This window comes from Cupressus sempervirens, chromosome 8, assembly GCF_028749045.1.
Source record: "Cupressus sempervirens isolate cs-2001-9-10 chromosome 8, ASM2874904v1, whole genome shotgun sequence".
Lineage (NCBI taxonomy): Eukaryota > Viridiplantae > Streptophyta > Pinopsida > Cupressales > Cupressaceae > Cupressus > Cupressus sempervirens.
In genome coordinates, this window is record NC_143125.1 from 587,400,253 (window position 1) to 587,422,253 (window position 22,001).

The window sequence follows — 22,001 nt, forward strand, 5'->3', positions numbered from 1 at the left end:
ACGAGAGTTACTGAAACACAATATTGTAAACCGAGTGAAACAATAGGTAGTATAGTAACAAAAATAGTTCTACTGACACATTTTGTTAATGTTGTGGCTTTAGTCGGATTGAATTGACCTAGAGGATATCCTTCTATGGTTATTGGTTAATTATCAATTAGACAAACCCTTATATATATATATGTATATCTATATGTAATAGATTAATACTGTCTAATTGATGATTACTTTATTACCATAGAAACATGTCTCTTCTACTGATATTTATATAACATTCAAATTTGCATATGGAACACACAGAAATAATCAGGAGTGTTATTACAGGTGCAGAAAATGATCCTACAAAACTAACAGGGTATTAGAGCGGCAGGCTGCAAATTTAGAAAACAGAAATGATTAAGAACAATTATGGGGAAGAAGGAAGGCAGTTCCAACATCTTCAACAGGACACAACAACATGCGTTCCAATTAACAAAAGTTGCAGGACCCAGTAACAGTGAGAGTGGGACAGTGATATGGAACATGACCGTTTAATAATATCTGTAGATTACATTATCATGACTGGGAGATATATAGAAGATTGGAAGAAGATAAATGGGTGGACACAACACGGAGGAGAAGAAGTATAACAACAGACATGAGCAAAGCTATGACCAAAACATTGAATATGGAGAAGAGTCCAGACAGCCATAAAGAGGAAGATATGGGGTTCATTGCAGAAGGTTCCATATGGAATCTTTATACACCATTCGACAACCAGTGTACAAGCTACTAATCCATCAAGCACCTAATATAATCAGTGACTTGTGAGTAAGGTAGATTCAGTTCAACAGAGAATGGTTTATATATGAACTTTTAAGTACATGCTTCCCAATGAGTTTTCTGTTAACCCTACTTGCTGTGACAAGGATGTGCTATAGAATCCAAATTGGTTATTGATAAGATAGATTGTATTAGTGGGATGCTAATGCTAACATGGGTTGCCTTTTGCCTTGAATAATTTAGAAGAGTTGAGAAGTTATTTTTGATTTTATGACATGATATTTGAAGTTGGGTTCATCTCTGGTGATAATATGTAAGATGACATTGAAGCTTGGGCTTGGTAGAGTTATGCGTGTAGCAGGAAATAAATTGGTGAAAGAAGACAATAAGGATCATTGGTTGTAGTGAAGCAAGCATTAAATTTTAAAGGCAACAACATTGCTTGCGTCTTTGGCAGCAAAACTTTAACATGATCTGTACATTCAATATTGATCTCCACAATACCCCACCACAAAGATATGGAACTTGGATGTCTTGTAATAGTGAAAAGTTGACTGTGTATATAAGGATGACAAACTACACCCGTGATATGGAGATAGTTAGCACCAAACTGGCCATCATCGAAAATCATAATGAGTCTAAGACTCTAAGGCAAGCATAATCCATGGGCAAGGATCTGGAATTAACTAAGGATAAAGGAGATCTTATGGTGAGAGTAACGAGCCTTATAAGTCTATGAATTATTCTTTTAGATTACAACTGGATAGGACACTGGGAGTCATTGGTTTTGTGAGTGAAGACCTTTATCACATCCGCTGATGAAATGCCACTTTGTTTTATTGATTGCGTCAAGATCATGATTGTGATTCAACATAGGTATTATTGTTTTTGATCATGAGAACCACCACCAAGTCAGACCACTACATGTATGCATATCGCGCGTAGTCAAGGATAAGGAACATGAGAGTGGATATTTGTCATATCCCCTTTCTAGTGACATAACTTTACCGGGGATTTGCCTATCATTGACTCTCGTAGGCAAGTGATTTGGAAAGAGAGTCATTCTGTTGACAGATGATTACATTCATGCTCTCAGAAAGTTATTATCCAGTAAGTGGGGCCTACTTGTTTTAATATCGAATTGAGATTGTACTTTAACTTTATAAAGTTATAATTAAAGACACTATAATAAGTTATTATAATAAGTTGTTCTGGAAGCTTCCAACGGTTTCTCAAATAGTAAATAAATAGAGGGCAGGGGGCACCCATTGGAGACAAGCGGTTTGTGGATTCTACTTCTTCTTCAGTTGGAGCAATTTGTAGTCATTTGGTTTGCAAATTCTCGAGTTATCTTTGGGAACGAAAACTCCCATCGATAAGCAATTTTGAGGGTGTGAGATATCACCCGAATTATTGCAAAACTGGATGTGACATTACAGTCATCTCGTTAGGGTTGAAATCAGTGGCCTAAGGCCAAGTGAAGGTTTTTTTTGCATTATCAATTAACTGAGAGGAATAAATTGCCAGCATTCAAGTTAGTGCAGGATTGAAGAAATCTACCGTGGGAGCAAGAATATCAGTCGGAATCAGACTAGAGTCTGATTTACATCTCATGACGAAAGGGAGGAAATTCAGTCAATAGCGAAAGAAATACAGGCAACGTCTTCCTTCAAAGCAAATAAGTGCGGGGTCAGTGGATTTTCGGCGACTCCCCTTTTGATCAATTCGGCACCATAAAGTATTGTCGCTAGGATGAAAATTCAGGCATCAATAAACTCGCAGGCGCCAATTTCCGTGATGAGATTTGGAAGCGAAATTCGGGTCTGAACTTGGGCGATTCATCAGCTCGATCACTTCAGGGGTTGAACGATTTACTAGCAACCATCCTCAGGTTTCATTCACTGAGTCTGCGTTGGATTCCGGCAGACATATTCTAAGGAATTGGTGACGATTTATTCACCGGCTGCATTTTTCGAGGGTTCAATACTGTTGGACTGTCTTCTATCGGCAACAAATAAGGGGTCTGAAGAACCATTGGCGATTCACATTTATCCAGGTTCCAAACGTTCCCTTATATATATTCTGCTATTGTAACTTCAGTATCATATATATATTGTTGAATAAAGGGAATTTTACAGAAGTTATTCTTTATATGTGTCAAGGAGTTAGATTTTTATTTAACCAAAAACATTAAAAAAAAAAAAAAATTCCCTAGTATATTATCAGTTTGATTAGCAAGGGACATCTCAGTGGTATCAGAGCAGTGTTCCTGCCATCCTGTTGGGTAGGACATCTTATGCAATCATATCCCAGATATTATATTCGCACGAGAACAATATTTAAGGGTAGAAATATGGGTGAAAGACAATCACAGAGTCCACCGAGATTTCCCAGAGTTGATGATGATGAAACCAGAGAGTTTTACAGAATCATGACTACCGGACAGCAAGAAATAGCTCAGTCACTACAAGCTTTGACTACCATAATGGAGAGAGTTGTTCAGCCCAAGATTCAGGAACAAGGTAGAGGTACACCTGATCATGATAATAGAAGTGTGGTAGGCTCACAGGGTGCTCCTAGGGGCAGATCATGGACAGCAAATAGGCCTACTCATCCCACCTTCCTAAGGGAGGAGGCTCAGGAGATAGGAGAAGATGATTTGCCAGATGATTTCCAGGATGATCTCAGAGCTGCTACTGCAGAATGGCAGGCATTACCCCCGCATGTGCATGAACTATTGAACTTTGATCGCTATTTGAACCAAAGGAGAGAGCATATGAGGAGCAACCGTCAGAATAGGAGGTCTAGAGGAGGACATGATAGTGAGTTGCAGCGAGCTGTTAGCAAACTCACTTTACCATCTTTTGATGGTAGTGGTCAGATGACAGCACAGGCTTGGGTTCATAAGTTGGATACATTCCTGGCATTGAGGCCTATGTCAGAGATAGATGCCATCAGATATGCCACTTTGCATTTGGAGGGAGCAGCTCATGATTGGTGGTCACACGGGATGGTTACGTTGCAACACAACCAGGTGACATCTTACCAGGACTTTGTGGACAGATTGGTTGAACGTTTTGATAAAAAAGATCCGGAGATTTATTTTCGCGACCTCGCTCAGTTAAGATAGTCAGGCAATTTGGAGGTTTATATTAGTGAATTTCAGAGGTTGTCAGTTATGGTACAGGATGTGTCTGAGAGACGGTTGGTTATCCTATTCATAGAAGGATTGTCCGAACCCCTTAAGGGGTGGATTAAGGCATTTGATCCACCAACACTTCAGGAGGCCATGAGGAAAGCACGGAGTATGGAGCTAATAGCATCTTCAAGTAGGTTCACTACCAAGAGTACTACTTCTTTCAGAGACAATAAGAAGTTTGATAAGAATAAAGGGAAGAGTATTGAAACCAAAGGAAAATCACCCTTGGATGCAGAAGCATTAAACGATTTGCGCAGAAAGAAACTATGCTTCTATTGCAAAGGCCCATATGAAAGGGACCATGATTGTCCTCTGAGACCTAAAGGAAAGGCCAACAGAGTTATGTGGGCATATTACGAAGGGTCAGATTCCGACAGTGCAGCAAATGAGGATGATCACAGTAGTTCAGAACCTGAAGGAGAAACAGGAAATTCAGAACAAAAGGAAGAAATTGAGTTACATTTACAGCGGGGCCATTTGTCTAGTATTCAGCAGGAGGGATCTTTTAGGTTACATGGTGTTCTAGCAGGGCAGAAGGTGATCACATTGCTTGATACAGGTGCCACACACAACTTCATTGATACACGATTGGTTGAGCACCGTGGAATCAAGACAGAGGAGTTTGAGGGTCTTCGAGTACAGGTTGCCGATGGATACACTCTTAAGTGCAATAGAATGGTCAGAGACATGCCTTTACGTCTGAATAATTATGAGTTTAAAGCAGATTACCATGTGGTCAATATGGGCGACTTGGATATCGTTTTGGGTATGGCATGGTTACGTTTATTGGACGAAGTCACTTTCCGTCTCAAGGACATGGAGATCAAGTTTGAGGTAGATGGGAAGCAACATGTGTTGAGAGCGATCAGGAATAGTGATATCTGAACTATTTCTCTCAGAAGATTGGAAAGGTTGGTGAGGCATAACGATATTGAATGGGCAACCGTGTGTACTCTCATGCCTACAAAGGAGGAACAACAAAAGACGGAATATCATCCAGACATCCAGATATTGAGGGAAAAGTATAGTAAGGTATTCAACGATATTCCACCTGGAACACCACCTGATAGAGGGATTGAGCACATCATCGAATTAGAAGAAGGTGCTAAACCAGTTATGATCACTCCATACAGACATTTAAAGAGGCTCAAAGATGAAATAGAAAAAACCATCAAGGAGCTTCTCGCAATGGGATACATTAGACCTAGTAAGTCTCCTTTTGCTTCTTCAGTAGTTTTGGTAAAAAAGAAAGATGGTTCTCTACGGATGTGCATTGATTACAGAATGTTGAATAAGAAGACCATTAAGAATAGATATCCTATTCCACGAATTGATGAGTTGATAGATGAACTACATGGGGCATGCTACTTTAGTAAGATAGACCTGAGATCCGGTTACCACCAGATTAGAGTCAGAGAACAAGACATAGAGAAGACTGTCTTCAGATGTCATTGTGGACACTTTGAGTTTGTAGTGATGCCATTCGGGTTGACCAATGCACCAGCTACTTTCCAGTCCACCATGAATAAGGTCTTCCATCATCAGCTGAGGAAATTTGTGTTGGTTTTCTTTGATGATATCTTGGTATATAGTCAGACATGGCATGAGCATATGGAGCATTTAGAGACAGTATTAAAGACCTTGTAGGCAGAGTCTTTATATGCCAAAGAATCCAAATGTGACTTGGGAATGACCGAGTTATTATACTTAGGTCATATTATCAGCAGAGAAGGAGTACGGATGGATCCTGATAAGATTCGTGCAATTGTGGAGTGGCCTATTCTTGAGAACCTAACCCAGCTGAGAGGATTCCTTGGTTTATGTGGCTTCTATCGCAGATTTGTTTGCGGATATTCGCGACATGCGGCTCCTATGACAGATTTGCTTAAGAAAGGAGCTTTTGTTTGGACAGCCAAGGCACAGGCTTGTTTTGACAGATTTAAGGAGATCATGACTTCATGCCCAGTACTAGCATTGCCCGATTTCTCAAAGCCATTTGAACTTCAGTGTGATGCCTCAGGAGATGGTATTGGGGCTGTTTTGATGTAAGACAAACACCCTATTGCATATGAGAGTAGGAAACCCCGTGGGCCAAAGAAATCATTCAGCATTTACGACAAGGAGATGTTAGCTATCATGCATGCATTAGTTAAGTTCAGGCAGTATTTAGTAGGTGGTAAGTTTTGTATAAAAATTGACCACAACAGTTTGAGACATTTCCTTGGGCAGAGAGATCTCAATGATAGAGAACAAAAATGGGTGAGTAAGCTGCAGGCGTACGACTTCGATATATCATATGTTAAAGGCACTCAGAATGTTGTAGCAGACGCCTTGTCACGTAGGCCACATCTTAATGCGATGATTGAGATCTCTGAGGATTGGAAGCAGTTGATTGTTGCAGAATATGTTAGAGACTCTTGGGCATCTGGGATAGTTGATGGGACAATTGTTGACCCTAGGTATTCACTTGTGGATGACTTGATCATTTACAAGAGCAGGATCTCTTTAGTCCCAGGATCGAAGGTGAAACGGTCTATTATGCGGGCTCTTCATGATTCACCTATAGCTGGTCATCCAGGGTACTTTAAAACATATAGACAGGTGCGGGAACGGTTTACATGGAAAGGACTCAAGAAGGATGTATTGCAGTATGTTCATGAGTGTTCTGTATGTCAACAGAATAAACAGGAGCACACCTTCCCAGTAGGACTCCTACAACCACTACCCATCCCGAGACAGAAGTGGGAATGCATATCCATGGATTTCATTACAGGGTTGCCCAAGGCTCAGGGACGCGATTGCATTTATGTGGTGGTGGATAGACTAACGAAATATGCTCACTTCTTTCCCATCACCACGACTTATACAGCAGTACAGGTAGCTGAGGTATTCTTCAAAGAGGTTCTTAGGTTACATGGGATACCCTGTAGTATTGTCAGTGACAGGGACAGTAGATTCTTGAGTCATTTTTGGAAGGAGGTGTTTCGATTATGCGGCATTGAACTCACACCCTGTACTAGTTATCACCCGTAGACTGATGGACAGACGAAGATAGTAAACAAGTGGGTGGAAGGCTACTTGAGGAACTACGTGGCTGATCAGCAGAAGGCTTGGGTAAGATGGATTTATTTGTGTGAATATTGTTACAATACCACTTTTCATATGTCAATTCAGATGACACCTTTCCAAGCATTATATGGGTATGATGCACCGAGCTTTATTGATTTGCTGATGGGGGATATCCGGGTTCCACGTGCCGGGGATTTGATTCAAGAGAGTAAAGACATTATTAGCACTCTCCGGGATAATATTGCTCGGGCACAGAATCAATATAAGCAATATGCAGATCAGAAGAGAACTGAAAGAAGCTTTGAGGTTGGTGACATGGTTTACCTCATGCTTCAGCCCTTTCGGCAATCCACTCTTAAAAGAAGCGGGTCAGAAAAGCTTAAGCCTAGATATTATGGGCCTTTCAGGATCACCAGACGAATAGGGGAATTAGCTTATGAGCTTGAGCTTCCAGCAGATAGCAAAGTGTATAATGTGTTTCATGTGTCGCGCCTCAAAAAGGCGCTGGGACAGAATGTGGTACCTTCTACAGTATTACCCCCTTTGGATGATGAAGGGAAATTGATCTTAGTGCCGGAATTCATTTTGGAAAGTAGGGAAAAAGAGCTCCGCAGAAGGGTAATCAGAGAGTACTTGGTTAAATGGAAAGATCTTCTAGTTGAAGATGCCACTTGGGAAAATGAAACAGTTTTGTAGCATCCAGCTTTGAGATTGCTTGAGGACAAGCAATTTCAGGAAGGGCGGACTGTCATGTCCCCTTTCTAGTGACATAACTTTACCGGGGATTTGCCTATCATTGACTCTCATAAGCAAGTGATTTGGAAAGAGAGTCATTCTGTTGACAGATGATTACATTCATGCTCTCAGAAAGTTATTATCCAGTAAGTGGGGCCTACTTGTTTTAATATCGAATTGAGATTGTACTTTAACTTTATAAAGTTATAATTAAAGACACTATAATAAGTTATTATAATAAGTTGTTTTGGAAGCTTCCAGTGGTTTCTCAAAAAGTAAATAAATAGAGGGCAGGGGGCACCCATTGGAGACAAGCGGTTTGTGGATTCTACTTCTTCTTCAGTTGGAGCAATTTGTAGTCATTTGGTCTGCAAATTCTCGAGTTATCTTTGGGAACGAAAACTCCCATCGATAAGCAATTTTGAGGGTGTGAGATATCACCCGAATTATTGCAAAACTGGATGTGACATTACAGTCATCTCGTTAGGGTTGAAATCAGTGGCCTAAGGCCAAGTGAAGGTTTTTTTTGCATTATCAATTAACTGAGAGGAATAAATTGCCGGCATTCAAGTTAGTGCAGGATTGAAGAAATCTACCGTGGGAGCAAGAATATCAGTCGGAATCAGACTAGAGTCTGATTTACATCTCATGACGAAAGGGAGGAAATTCAGTCAATAGCGAAAGAAATACAGGCAGCGTCTTCCTTCAAGGCAAATAAGTGCGGGGTCAGTGGATTTCCGGCGACTCCCCTTTTGATCAATTCGGCACCATAAAGTATTGTCGCTTGGACGAAAATTCAGGCATCAATAAACTCGCAGGCGCCAATTTCCGTGATGAGATTTGGAAGCGAAATTTGGGTCTGAACTTGGGCGATTCATCAGCTCGATCACTTCAGGGGTTGAACGATTTACTGGCAACCATCCTCAGGTTTCATTCACTAAGTCTGCGTTGGATTCCGGTAGACATATTCTAAGGAATTGGTGACGATTTATTCACCGGTTGCATTTTTCGAGGGTTCAATACAGTTGGACTGTCTTCTATCGGCAGCAAATAAGGGGTTTGAAGAACCATTGGCGATTCACATTTATCTAGGTTCCAAACGTTCCCTTATATATATTCTGCTATTGTAACTTCAGTATCATATATAAATTGTTGAATAAAGGGAATTTTACAGAAGTTATTCTTTATATGTGTCAAGGAGTTAGATTTTTATTTAACCAAAAACATTAAAAAAAATAAAAAATTCCCTAGTATATTATCAGTTTGATTAGCAAGGGACATCTCAATATTGGGCCTCGTGGACAATTAAGTTGGGCTTTGATCAATGCTATCATGCTTTCCATTTTTGGCTTTTGAAATCTGTCTGAATGTTCTAGGGCCTATTCAACGAATCCTTTTTTTAGATAATCATTTTAGAAACTTAATGAAAACCACATCTAGTAGAGGCATCAATAGTTTTGAAGGTTGTCACAACTCACAAAGAAGGTAGTCTTCAGTTGTGGTAATATGTTACATCCCAAATTTTTGCCCTAAATTTTAAATTGAACTTAGCCGTTGATTTAACGAATCAATATCATGTGAAATGGAGTTAGTTAATTATAGCCATTGTAACAATTTATTTCTTCCTAATCATGTGAAAATGAGTTAGTTAATTATAGCCATTGTATCAATTTATTTCTTTCGATCATGTGAAAGTGAGTTAGTTAATTATAGCCGTTGTATCAATTTATTTCTTCTCGATCATGTGAAAGTTAGTTAATTCTAGCCATTGTATCAATTTAATTCTTCCTGATCATGTGGAAGTGAGTTAGTTAATTCTAGACGCTGTATCAATTTATTTCTTCTTGATCATGTGAAAGTGAATTATTTAATTATAGCCGTTGAATATAAGATGAACATGTGAAAAAAGTTAGTTATTTTGACGTTGATGAAATTTTTAATGGTCACTAGATAATTTGGATCTTGAATTGATGTCTTGGCGAGGATGTTGTTTTGAATGATTACAGGAAGAAGAATGAAGAGAGAGGGGAAGCATTGCTAAATAGGGTCATCGGAAGGGGATGGTCGAATAGTCCAGTCATTAGAATCGACAGGTTTGACCTAAAACTATCTTGGCAAGATTACTAGGACTTGACAACAAATTACATGGTGGAACCGCATGAGCTATAAAAGGAACATTATAATGAATAATGTTTAATAAACATAAATTCTTACCTTTAAAGAATTATCAAATATTATTATTATTTAACTATCATTTTACATTTTTTTTTAATTGGTAAACCTCCGAATTATTTGTTGGAATTAATTATTTTTATATGTTAAGCGAAGGTAGATTCGAACCCAAGACCTCCCACATAAGAGGCTCGCAAGTTACCGTTGTGTTGTAGGCTTTTGCCTAACTATCATTTTACATTCTTAAATACGAACGTATGTAAATAAAAATAAGATGACACCAATACATTATAAATTATAATCTAATGATGCCACCTTATTAATACATACACATGTACATAGATAAGAACATATAATAATAATAAAATAATAATAACTTGTAAACTTCCTATTTTTCTTTCTTTCTTTCCCTCCTTTTTTTTTTTTTCTTTTAAAATTGATTTGAATGGTTTTCGAATAGAATCTTATAACTGAAGGAAGCCGTAGAGTCAGGCTCGTCTCTATAACATAGACCTTCATAATCGTATATCAGCATTCCTTTTCCATTTTGTTTTCGAACTCCTTGCTGCTAGTATTCTTCAAAATTGTAGAGCTCAAAACCCGATACCTTACTGTCCGAACCATTCTATTTCTTACCTTGCCGCAGGTCTCAGAACAGGATCAACGCCTTTTGTTTCAAGCGCAAGCTCTGTCCAGAATTCGTTGGTGAAGTCACGTAAGGCATGTGCCGTAACCCAAGTATTTCTTATGTTCTTTACCTGCGAAGTTAAATACGTCTCAATCAGATTATATCTCACACACCGCTGGTTCCTTGTTATTACTTTTCTTAGTATAACGTCAATAGTGTGTTGTTAGAGACACTAAATTCATAATATGAAATCTGTAGTTTCATCTGAATACATGGGATAGTAAATAGATTTATTTTGTATCTTTGATGTAATCCATGACATGAAAGTTTATGTAAAAATCAACCATCTCAGTTTAGAACCAATTACATCCAGATATGTATTTTACAATGGAGATCTTGAAATTAGAACACCGAGGAATTCACCGGGCGATGATGCCAGTATATGGTGAAGAAGGTGTAAAGTAACACCATGATTATAATTTGATAGCACCTAGGAATCACCGGCTTGGTAGCTTGAAAATAGTGAGGAGGTGTAGAGAATCTACAAAACAAGAATGGCATCAAAATTAATAAATAACATGTTAATAATACATTAGCTCATGCATGTTCCACTCACGAAGAATGTTGTCAAGTCGAGTTGGTGGTGATCGGGTTTGTAGACCCAATTTTGAAATCCTTGGCCAGGGTAGAATTAGGCAGATATGCCAAACAAGTGATCTTTGTTGATTGTCCAGACGCTTCAGTTATTTTGGAAAATAACTATTGGGACTTCAACCTGCCCAATTACTCTAATGGCTGGACTTATGAACATCCCAAGCCCGATCCCGAGGTAGGGAGGGCCGTTCTATTAAATTAGAATATGTGGGGATAAGTAATGATCCGCGGTTGGGAGGTTAAGCCTATGTCAATGCTTCTCCTCTCGCCAATGTTGAGGCTTGGACAACAAGTTAAAGAAATTTCTCCAATTATATTGTATGCTCTTTAAACCTCTGAATGAATAGATAGTTACTTTGTTTCAAGATAAAAATCATTTATTTTATGAATAACTGTTACTTTATTGTTAGTTGAATATCTAGAAGAAGCATCTCATTTTGTATTTTAGATAGTTATTTCATTTCAAGAGTAGCTATTACTTTATTTCCTGTTGAATGTTTGAAAGTAGTTAAATGTTAGCAATGCATAAATATCTCATTTTGTATTTCCGGAAAATTTAGTTGAACATGTAATAAATATTGAAAAGGGTTTTCTTTCAGTTATTTTCTATTAGTAGAAATCATTGTCATGTGAAATAAAAAAGATTCTCGAGCGGGAAATGTTAGTTCACTCTGGAAATCAATGATCATCTAAAGTTGGAACTATATATATCAAAGAACCAAAAATCAGAATTGGATCGGAATCGGCAAGGCCTACTCAAATCGTGAATCGCCTATGAATCGGCAAGGTAAAAAAACCCTTGAAATTCAAAGATTTTAATAATTTAAAACTTATTTCATGCACCCTTTATTAAATATAACTTAAACACACTATAACATCATCGAATAGAAGCTAAAGCCTAACATACATGAACAAGGAACATAACAAATAAATCCATCTCATACGTAAAAAAAATTGGTGATTTTTGGTGATTTTTTACCAACTTGCCAATTTTTGGGGGATTTAGGCGATTTGATTTGACAAGTCAGAGAAAATCACCCAACCTTCCTCGGATCGCAAAATTGCCCGAATCGCGGCAATTCTCGTTACTCTGATATATATATATATATATATATATATATATATATATATATAGAAACTTCTAATCAATTTAAAATAGGATAACATATATAGATAATCATTTAAAGTTGATTAATATTGCGTAAGGAGATATTTATGATGAGATCAAATTGAAACACACCGTTGAGAGTCTCTCGAGAAATGACATCTTGAAATTGAGTAAACTTATCAAATATCATTATGTTGATATACTATGTGGAGAATACACTACCTTATGAAGATGTGGATCAAGAAAGAGGCTAAGTGACATTTTTTTAATAATACCTATTGGAACAAATTCATCATAACTATGAGATGGATATTTGAAGTAGAAATAATTAAAATGAACATGAGCTTGGACTATATATTGTATTCTATTTTTTTGTCCTAGCATACTGAAGTGCCGAATTGAAGGATTTAAGCTACAATCAAAACATGAAGGACAATAATGTGGTTGCCCCATGCTTTCTAATGGCCCTAAGTTGATGGAGTGATGTAAAGCATAGATTTTGCCACAAATTTTTAGAGAACGGGGAAGCTCTTGTTCATCATCTCAAACAACCATTGTGAAAGGTATTTGAGGTTTGCAGGCATCTAATTGTCGTTTCAAATATAGATGCTGATATCATTCATGCATGATTGTCTCTCATTTGGGCTTGATTGAAAACTTTGTACAATGGATTACGTGGGAATCTACATTGTGGGTGGGGATAATAACAAATGTTCCATTCCCACTTGAACCATATTTAGAAAGGAGAAATTCCATTCCCAAATGTCTATGGACCCTCATGTGTAGATAAGTATTCTTATCTTTTACATTTATCTACTCATTGTAGTCTATCTCCTATTTGCAATTCTATACATACTATAAAGAGCTATTTGCCTTGATCTTTTCGTTTATGTCTAGAGATGTTCTTCTAGGAAAAGAAGTTTGGCACTTTATATATGCTATCAAATATTACTGAAGAAATCAATCTCATAATAAAGAAGTTTTGATCTAGAATTCATTAGTCATTTGATGATTATGTTGGATAAAGTGAGGCTCTTGAAGCGAATATTCTTGATGATTGAGATTGTGAAGCATCCTCCTATATCAAGACGGAGTCTAAAGTTCATTAGAGGCAACCTTGGACAAAGAGATGGAGTAGATAGAAGATATGCTTTAGTCAAACTTTTGGTGATTTTGATTGTGTTGATTCCGATTGAGTATACCATGTTGAGATGGTATTTCCAGTGATCATAATGCAGGCTGGAAGGCCTTGTGCTATTAGGATACTTGTTGAACTAGGGAAGCATGACACGACTTGCTGCTAGGAGATTGGAAGGATGATATCAGATTTAGAGGGAGTCTGACACTTAATCGAAGACAATCTTGTATGAGGAGGTTAGAAGATTAATATTAGTTTCAGGGAGTCCGACATTACCTCAGAAGAAACATTTGACCAAAAAATTTTGCAAATTGAGAGGGAGAAGTTTGAGGTGAAATTCCTTGTAATACATTCTTCTCTGAAAGAGAGAAGTTTGAAGTGAAAACCCTTGTTCCACTCTCTATGAGAAGCTATATGGTGGATCCACCCTTTGACTTGGTTCATGGTGGATATCATGTGAGTTACTACATGACTCTATTGGAAAACATCATGCGAGGTGACGATCTTTTATTGATGTTTGTGTTGTGAGGTTGCTATTGTAAGGTGACGATCTTAACAATGGCTTGACTAGTTATCATGATGGAGACTACATTAAGTTGTTGTCTTGAAATGTGCCAAAGATCATGATAACAAGCGTATCATGATAGACTACATTAAGTTTCTGTCCTGGAATGTGTCAGAGATCATGATACTTGTCATGATGGGCTACATTAGTTATTGTCCTTGGGATCATGACTGCTATCTAATAGACTACATTCAGCTGTTGTCCTGGAGTGTGCTAGAGATCAAATAACACATATTCCTTCTGGGATATTACTTTAAGTTGTTGAGATTATGATTGTTATTTGATAGATTACATTCAGTTGCTGTCTCTTAGTGTGTTGAAGATCAGATAACACATATCCTTTCTAGGATATTACTTTAAGTTGCTGAGGTTATGATTGTTATTTGATAGACTACATTCAATTGCTGTCTTAGAGTGTGCCAGAGATCAGATACACATATCCTTTCTAGGATATTACATATTCTTTTGGTAGACATCATGAACATGATGCTAGTGCGCATACCAAAAGAAATAAGTATGATAAATATCATATGATTGATATTTTTTGTTGAATCATGCTTCGGATGATATCAAAAGTAACATCTAATGTGATGGATATATGTAGATATCCTTAAATATGCCATTTCGAGAATATCATATTGAGATGATATCTTTATATACTTGAGAGCATAATGTATTCTATAACAATCCTCCCTAGCTAAGAGGGAGCGTTAATGTTGCAGCTTTAGTCGGATTGAATTGACTGAGAGATTATCCTTCCATATTTATTGGTTAATCATCAATTAGACAAACCCTCATATATCTACTTACATATATATATATATGTACGTATATACATACATATATGTACGTCATCAATTAGACAAACCCTCATATATCTACTTACATATATATATATATATATATATATATATATATGTACGTATATATATATATATATGTACGTATATACATATATATGTACGTATATACATACATATATGTACGTATATACATACATATATGTATATACATATATGTACGTATATACATACATATATGTATATACATATACATACATATATGTATGTATATATATGTATATATTAATATTGTCTAATTGATGATTAATTTATTACCATAGAGGCATGTCTCTTCTACTAATATTTATATATCATTCAAATCTGCATTTGGAGCACATAAAAATAATCAGGAGTGTTGAAAACGATCTTACAAAATTAACACATTTGGCCTACTATAACTTAAAATGTTCATAGACAACTGATAGAGGATTATAATTTGCCCATTAAAACAATTTTAAAAAATTATGTAATGTCCCCATTTTAGCAGTTTCCTATAGCTGGCATGGTCAATTCACCATTGCAACCTTCGTGAGACGATGGTTAGTTTTGAGGGTCTTTATTGATTGACTTGCTATTTACAGAAGTCAATTGCAGACGATTATTATTTTTAGCAGTGCAGTGGAAACACCTGGTGCTTGGCATCTTTAGTGATTGATTGGATTGTTTAATAGAGCTTCATAGTATAAGTTATATATTAAGATTGTCTTAATGAATAACTTTATCATTATTTTTTATAATTTGATGGCGTGTTAAACATATTACAAAGTAATTGATAAAATCCTTTCTTGTTATTAACAGTGATCAATATATCAATACATACAAAAGAAAAAACGATGTTTCCTTAGGAAATGATCGTAAAGAATAAAAACATTTTATTCTAGCTAATAGTAAACTAACAACTAACTAAATATTAGAAACATTCAAATATTTACTATAAATTACAAATAGATAACATTAAATAATAATAGATAATAATAGAAGCTATCTGTTATCTTAATACACTCCCTTAATGGTTAATCTATCCACAACACTAAGCTATCCTTGAATTTGACAAACTTATTTGGACAAAGAGGCTTGGTGAGAATGTCTGCAATCTGATCCGCTGTAAGAACATACTGCAAGGATATTGTTACGTCTTCAACCAGGTGCTGTATATAGTGATAGTGAACACCACATGCTTTGTTCGTTCATGAAAGACTGGATTCTATGATAACTTAATAATAGCTTCATTATCAACAAAGAAAGTAATCGACAATAATAGCTTCATTATCAACAATTAAAGTAATCGGTCTTTTTGGTGACATCTGCATATCCCCAAGCATTCAACGAAGCCAAACAACTTCACAACCTGCCTTAATTGTCCCTCTGTATTTAGCTTTTTGTAGAGGAGAGAGAAACTGCGTGCTACATATTACTGGTTCATATGACGACACCAGATCCCAAACTGAACCCATATCCAAAAGTTGACTTTTTATCGTCAACAAAACCCGCCCAATCTGAATCTGTGGAACTACTATGTCTAGGATTAGATCTCCGAGAGTAAAGTCCATAATTTGTAGTGCCCTTCACATAACGAAGCACACACTTGGCTGCCATCCAATGATCAACCTTAGGAGCTATTATAAAGCGTGAGATGTAGCTGAGTGCGAAGCTGATATTAGGTCTAGTAGTAGAGAGGTAGATGAGTCTGCCTACTAGTTGCCTGTATATAGTATCATCAACTGGAGGAAAATGAGACTTGGTTGATGACTTCAAACCTTTCTCCATGGGTGTATATGCAGGATTGTAGTCCTGCATACAAAATTTGTCTAACAAAGCCATGACATATTTGGACTGAGAAATGAATATACCAGAGGACGATTGCCAAAGCTCAACACCTAGGCAATAATGCATGAGCCCGAGATTAGTCATATCAAAAGACTGGCATAAACTTTGTTTGATTCCTTGAATAAAAAATGCCAAATTGCTAGTGATGATCAAATCATACACGTAAATGACCAGAAGGATGATGTCACTGTCAGTAGTCTTAATGTACAAATTTGAGTCTGAAGAACTCCTCTGAAAGCCTTGATGACTGAGGTACTTGTCAATTTTTCATGTACCATGCTTAAGGGGCCTCCTTCAAACCATAACGAGCTTTCAATAATCTAAGAACCTAATGTTCTTTACCAGCAACCTTGAAACAAGGAGACTACGTCATGTAGACCTCTTCTTGTAGGTCAACATTCAAGAAAGCACTCTTGATGTCCATTTGATGGACCTTCTAGCCAAATTATGTTGCCATGGCTAGGACTAATCTGATAGTGTTCATTTTTGCTGTAGGAGCAAAGGTCTCATTATAATCAATGCCTTGACGCTGAGATAAGCCCCTTTGCAACTAAATGAGCTTTGTACTTATTCAAAGTACCATCAGACTTGTAAATCGATGTTATGGTAAATCGATGTTGTTGTATTAAATAAAGGAGATGAAAGCTCGTTATATAGATTTACAAAGATGATGTTTCTAAAAGAAACAATCCTAAACTAAAGATGGAGAAGAAACTACCAAATAAACTAAAGACTAACTAAGATGACCATTAAAGAAATATTCTAATATTCAAATACCCTCATTTAATGGTCATTGTCTAACTGATGTCTTTTGGTCACAAATTCTTCAAAACGTTTTGCTACTGTTGAGACCCTCCTTGGATCTGCAAAATTTTAATGGCCAAAAAGCCAAAATTTGTCCATAAAAGAATAGAGAAGGGTGTTCCCTTCTTTAGAATGCTTTGCAACAAGAGACAAGCGCCTTCATTGACTCTGCCACCGAGATAAGTCTGCTACTAACCCTCCTAGAATCAACAAAACATCTGACTATAAATCATCACAAAATATCCAACTTGATGTTGGATAACAAAGCTTCTCTTCCCTGTAGACAAAGACAAATACTGAGAGCAATTGGCATGATTTTGAGGAAAGATTGACAAACCCTCCAAACTTTGCAGGTAAGCATGATTCTGCAATGTTGGTAAATAGATTTGTCGCTATGAAGTTACCTTTGAAACTGACTTTGTGAATAGTGACAACCATGCCAATAGTTGGAGAGATTGCAATTGATCACCATTAGATTACAATCTTCCTCTTCGTTTCAAAGGGGTAGCTCCCTCGTAAGATATAAGTTTTGATTTTTCAATAAAAATGTATTCAAACTTGAAGATTGAAGAGAAAGCTACTGACAACAAATGCACCAAACGACTTCACAGCTTTCTTAGATTAACATAAATTGATAACAAAGACAATCAAGAACTACGCTTGAAGATGATCATTATCACCATGCTGATTCATTATTCATGAACATTTGCACAATACCATGAAAACATTCACTGCAAGGAGAATCAATAGTTTTATGCTTCAACAATTCAGATTTTAGAAAAAGAACTTAGATGCGCTTTCCATTATTTTCTTGCACTGAGAGCATAAGAGAAATTTTCAATTACAAAGACAAAATTTGTACACACTTTCCAAAAATTGTCTTATTGTCAAAATTCTAACATAATTGTTCCCGAATTCTGAAGTCCAAAAAGTCCCCCCTTTGCACTTGCTATTCATGAATTTATAATCTATTCCAGCATAACCAACTTTTCGGGTTCATAACCACTCAAAAGGTTAGAGTTTGAACAATTTCAAGGATGGATCGTAAACAATTCTAACTTTTAACAAACTCTAACTTTCAATGCTTAACCATAACTAGGAAAAAGTTAAGGCATTGACTAAAACCAATATTAATCCTAAGTTGACCTTTTTACAATATATACAAGCCAAACACTGAAGACAACTTTAGAAACTCCTACTTCCAACTTTCAAGTGTGATCATTGATATCTCCTGCTCCTACTCTTTGATCCGGAAGCTATACTTGATTTCTCATCAATCATCACTTGCCATTTATGTTTTCTCACAATTTTTAAAGGTCTTACAATATAACAGTTTCACAGGGATGTCGCTGCAACAGAGAGATTGTATAGTCCTTAGATTAAGAGGAGAAGATGCCAATAAAGGTGGAAGTGATATTGTTGTTTCAGTGAGCATTTGAAAGCCATTATAAAGCCCCCAATATGGCATGAGCAAGGAGGGTGTTGCAGGCTTTGCATTGCACCAAACCAACGAACATGCTTTACTATCCGCATCTCCAAGTGGACATTTTATCAAACCAATCATGTGCGCTTTGTTTGGGATACCAAATTGTTCACATATCGAAAGGATGAGAGATTAATTAGAAAGGTGGTGCAACTCATCTTATGTTCTGCCACTTATATTCATTCTACTGCCTGTATTGATTCTTAGCACATATGGACCATGCTTGCACATATTATAATAACCTTTTTCCTTTGCTTGAAACGATGTTATCTAATGTACACTCCATCTGACTCCATGAGACGAGATCTCTTCGTTGCCTTCATGGGACTTTCTTGGGTAATTTCTGTGAATAACTTGGTTATACAACATCGAACTGCCATAAGTTTGGTCTAGAATTTTTAATTTATAATATCTTCTTTGAATCCTCATTTTTCCATCATTTGACACTGCACCTGCATGTATTCAGCAGCCATTACAATATGCCCATATCTTGGAGATGAGATTCACATCCAACAACATGGAAGCTCTGAAAGTTTCTGCTACACCACATTCTTTGATCACCGCCAATGAGATGATTTTCACAAAGTGATTGTGACAAACAATTCACCTTCTTATTTGATGCTTTCACATTGTATTTGCACATTTCCCTGTACGCTTATATTAGAATGTCATCAACATTTTGATATCAGTTTTCAATATCTTGTAACATAGAGACATTTGTCAATTAGATAAGTTGGAGAATGTCTTCAACCCCAAATCAATGAAACAAAATGCTGCTAGCACATTGGCTGAATCTTTAACATCCAAATGATCTCGATATTCAAAGAACAATAAAAAAGAGCATGAGAAAAGATAACAAAGAAGACTGAGGCTAGAGAGGCTTGCAACGAGCAGGATATCTTTTCTCCATTCTATATCGATTGATACTCGTCAATTAAGTATTTTATAATGGAATACTTATAAACCTTCCTATCTAAGATACCGTGGGTGTAAGAACTCTGCGATCAAACATTCTCGCACATTATCCATGTCTCTATGTTGGGTATTTTTGTCTCCCACAACGTTTCGACAATTACAAAGTTCAAGCTATCTTATGAACTCCAACGATGAAGTTGGTTGAACATTTCACTCCCAAGAAAATTCATATTTCTACCATGAATGGAGGGGCACCATATCCTTCATGATAGGCAGATATTTCTATGTCTTATATCGATGACGATTCCCTTGAATTTGTCATTACATCCAGCGGGTCGCATGCTCTCACCTTTGGCAGATTTGTTTTGAAGTTCTTTGACTCCAATTTGGCATTTTACTGAACATTTGTCATATATCCTTTGAGTAAATCGTACCTATGGGCATTCCAAATGGTTCTTCTCACAAGGAGCAAAACATTGGCACAAATGATTCGTTCATCCTTTCTATACAGTAGACCATCATTATCACGGTCACACAATGATGTGCTTCAGGTTTCTTTTGTAAGATTTAGAAGCAAGCCTAGAGTAGGCAATGCTCAGTTTAGTTTCCCAAACATGCAATTTGTGGCCTAAGATCCGGTAGATGTCTTTAGCCTACATTATAAGGGATACATCCATACTTTATCCGCACTGAAGAGAACATAAGATACCATCATGTTTATATAACAATGGCGACAAGAGAAGGAGGAGGCCCATGTAAAGCTTGCAAGTCTTTGAGAAGTTGAGTGGGAATGTAGCAGCTTTTTGCGAGAGGGAATGGATGTATTTGTTTCAAAATCTATTTCCAATAAATATATTTCCCATCATACACTTGCCTTTGATCATCCCTTTGAGGTAATTCATCTCTCAATTCTTAATCCGAAACACGTATTTTGAGCTTTAATCTTAACTTTTTTTGGTTTTTGGAGGTCAAGGTTTGGAGAGAGAGAGTGAGTATTGGTTTGGGGAGAGAGAATGAGAAATGTTAACTCATTAACTCCAACTCCCCAACTCGATCTCTCTAACCTTTTCGTAGAGAGAGAATAAGTTGGAGTTTGTAGAGAGAAAAAGTTGGAGTTCGGGGAGAGAAAGTTTTGACATTTTAAATTTCTCATTCTTGAATTAACCTCACATTTGCAATTTTTGGGCGTGGTAAAAGTATCATGATAACATGCAAAAAACCATAATTTTTGAAGAGAAAAGTCTATGAAAATTGAACACAAATTTTGAGGTGAAAAATTGATCAAAACCCAACATGATTTTTGAGTTGAAAAATCAATCAAAACCAAATACAATCCAAGACATGGATAATAGAATATAAAACTTTGTTTTTGAGGACAAACAGTAAAACCCAACAGATAATTTTTGAGGGAAAAACCTAGCAAAAAATATTTGAAGAAAAATTTATAAATCCACCAGATAATATTTGAGGAAAAAATGATAAACACATAGGGAAATCCCAAATTACAAAATCAATTTTTATTTTTTAAGGGAAAAATTATGAAAACCCAATAGATTTTTTTAAGGGCGGCAAAACACGAGACTTCGCATGGTAGACCAGCACATGCAAGAAACATGCAAGCATATGCAATTACATGCAACAAATAGACAAGTACATGCAACTCTAAAAAACAGAGACTTTTGCTGCAACCAATAAGTCATTGGATCAAAACTCTTAACCAGTCTTGCAATTTCCAACAAAAATCCCCAAAGACGAACCACAAAAGTTTCATAAAATACTTCTAACATTTTTTATTTCTAAAAATCGAAAAACAAATTTTTGGAAAAAAACCCAAATCAAAAGATGCTCGGAATTACCTTAAAAAATCTGCCAAATTTTATGAAATCCCATTGATCTGCTTTGATATCATATTACAAAGTAATTGTAAAATACTTGTTTGTTATTAACAATGATCAATAGATCAATATATACAAAAGAATAAATGATGTTTCCTTAGGGAATGATCTAAAGATTATAAAATTTCTATTCTAGCTAATAGTATGCTAACAACTAACTAAATATTAGAAACATTCTAATATTTACAATAGATTACAAATAGAT

At 36.4% G+C, this 22,001-nt stretch overlaps 1 protein-coding gene across 2 annotated transcripts in view; it reads left to right on the top strand.

The window, feature by feature from the left end:
* The window catches only part of LOC149543804 (Stress responsive alpha-beta barrel domain protein), a 93,169-nt gene that overhangs the window by 13,449 nt on the left and 57,719 nt on the right, over positions 1 to 22,001 (top strand). Inside the window, exon 3 of one of the 2 annotated variants that reach the window (XM_089798489.1) lies at positions 9,772 to 9,858. The exons of the other annotated variant lie outside the window; for it this stretch is intronic. Within the exon in view, the coding sequence (XP_089654615.1) occupies positions 9,772 to 9,858 (87 nt within the window). The remainder of the gene's footprint in view (positions 1 to 9,771; positions 9,859 to 22,001) is intronic. 2 annotated transcript variants of the gene reach the window in all.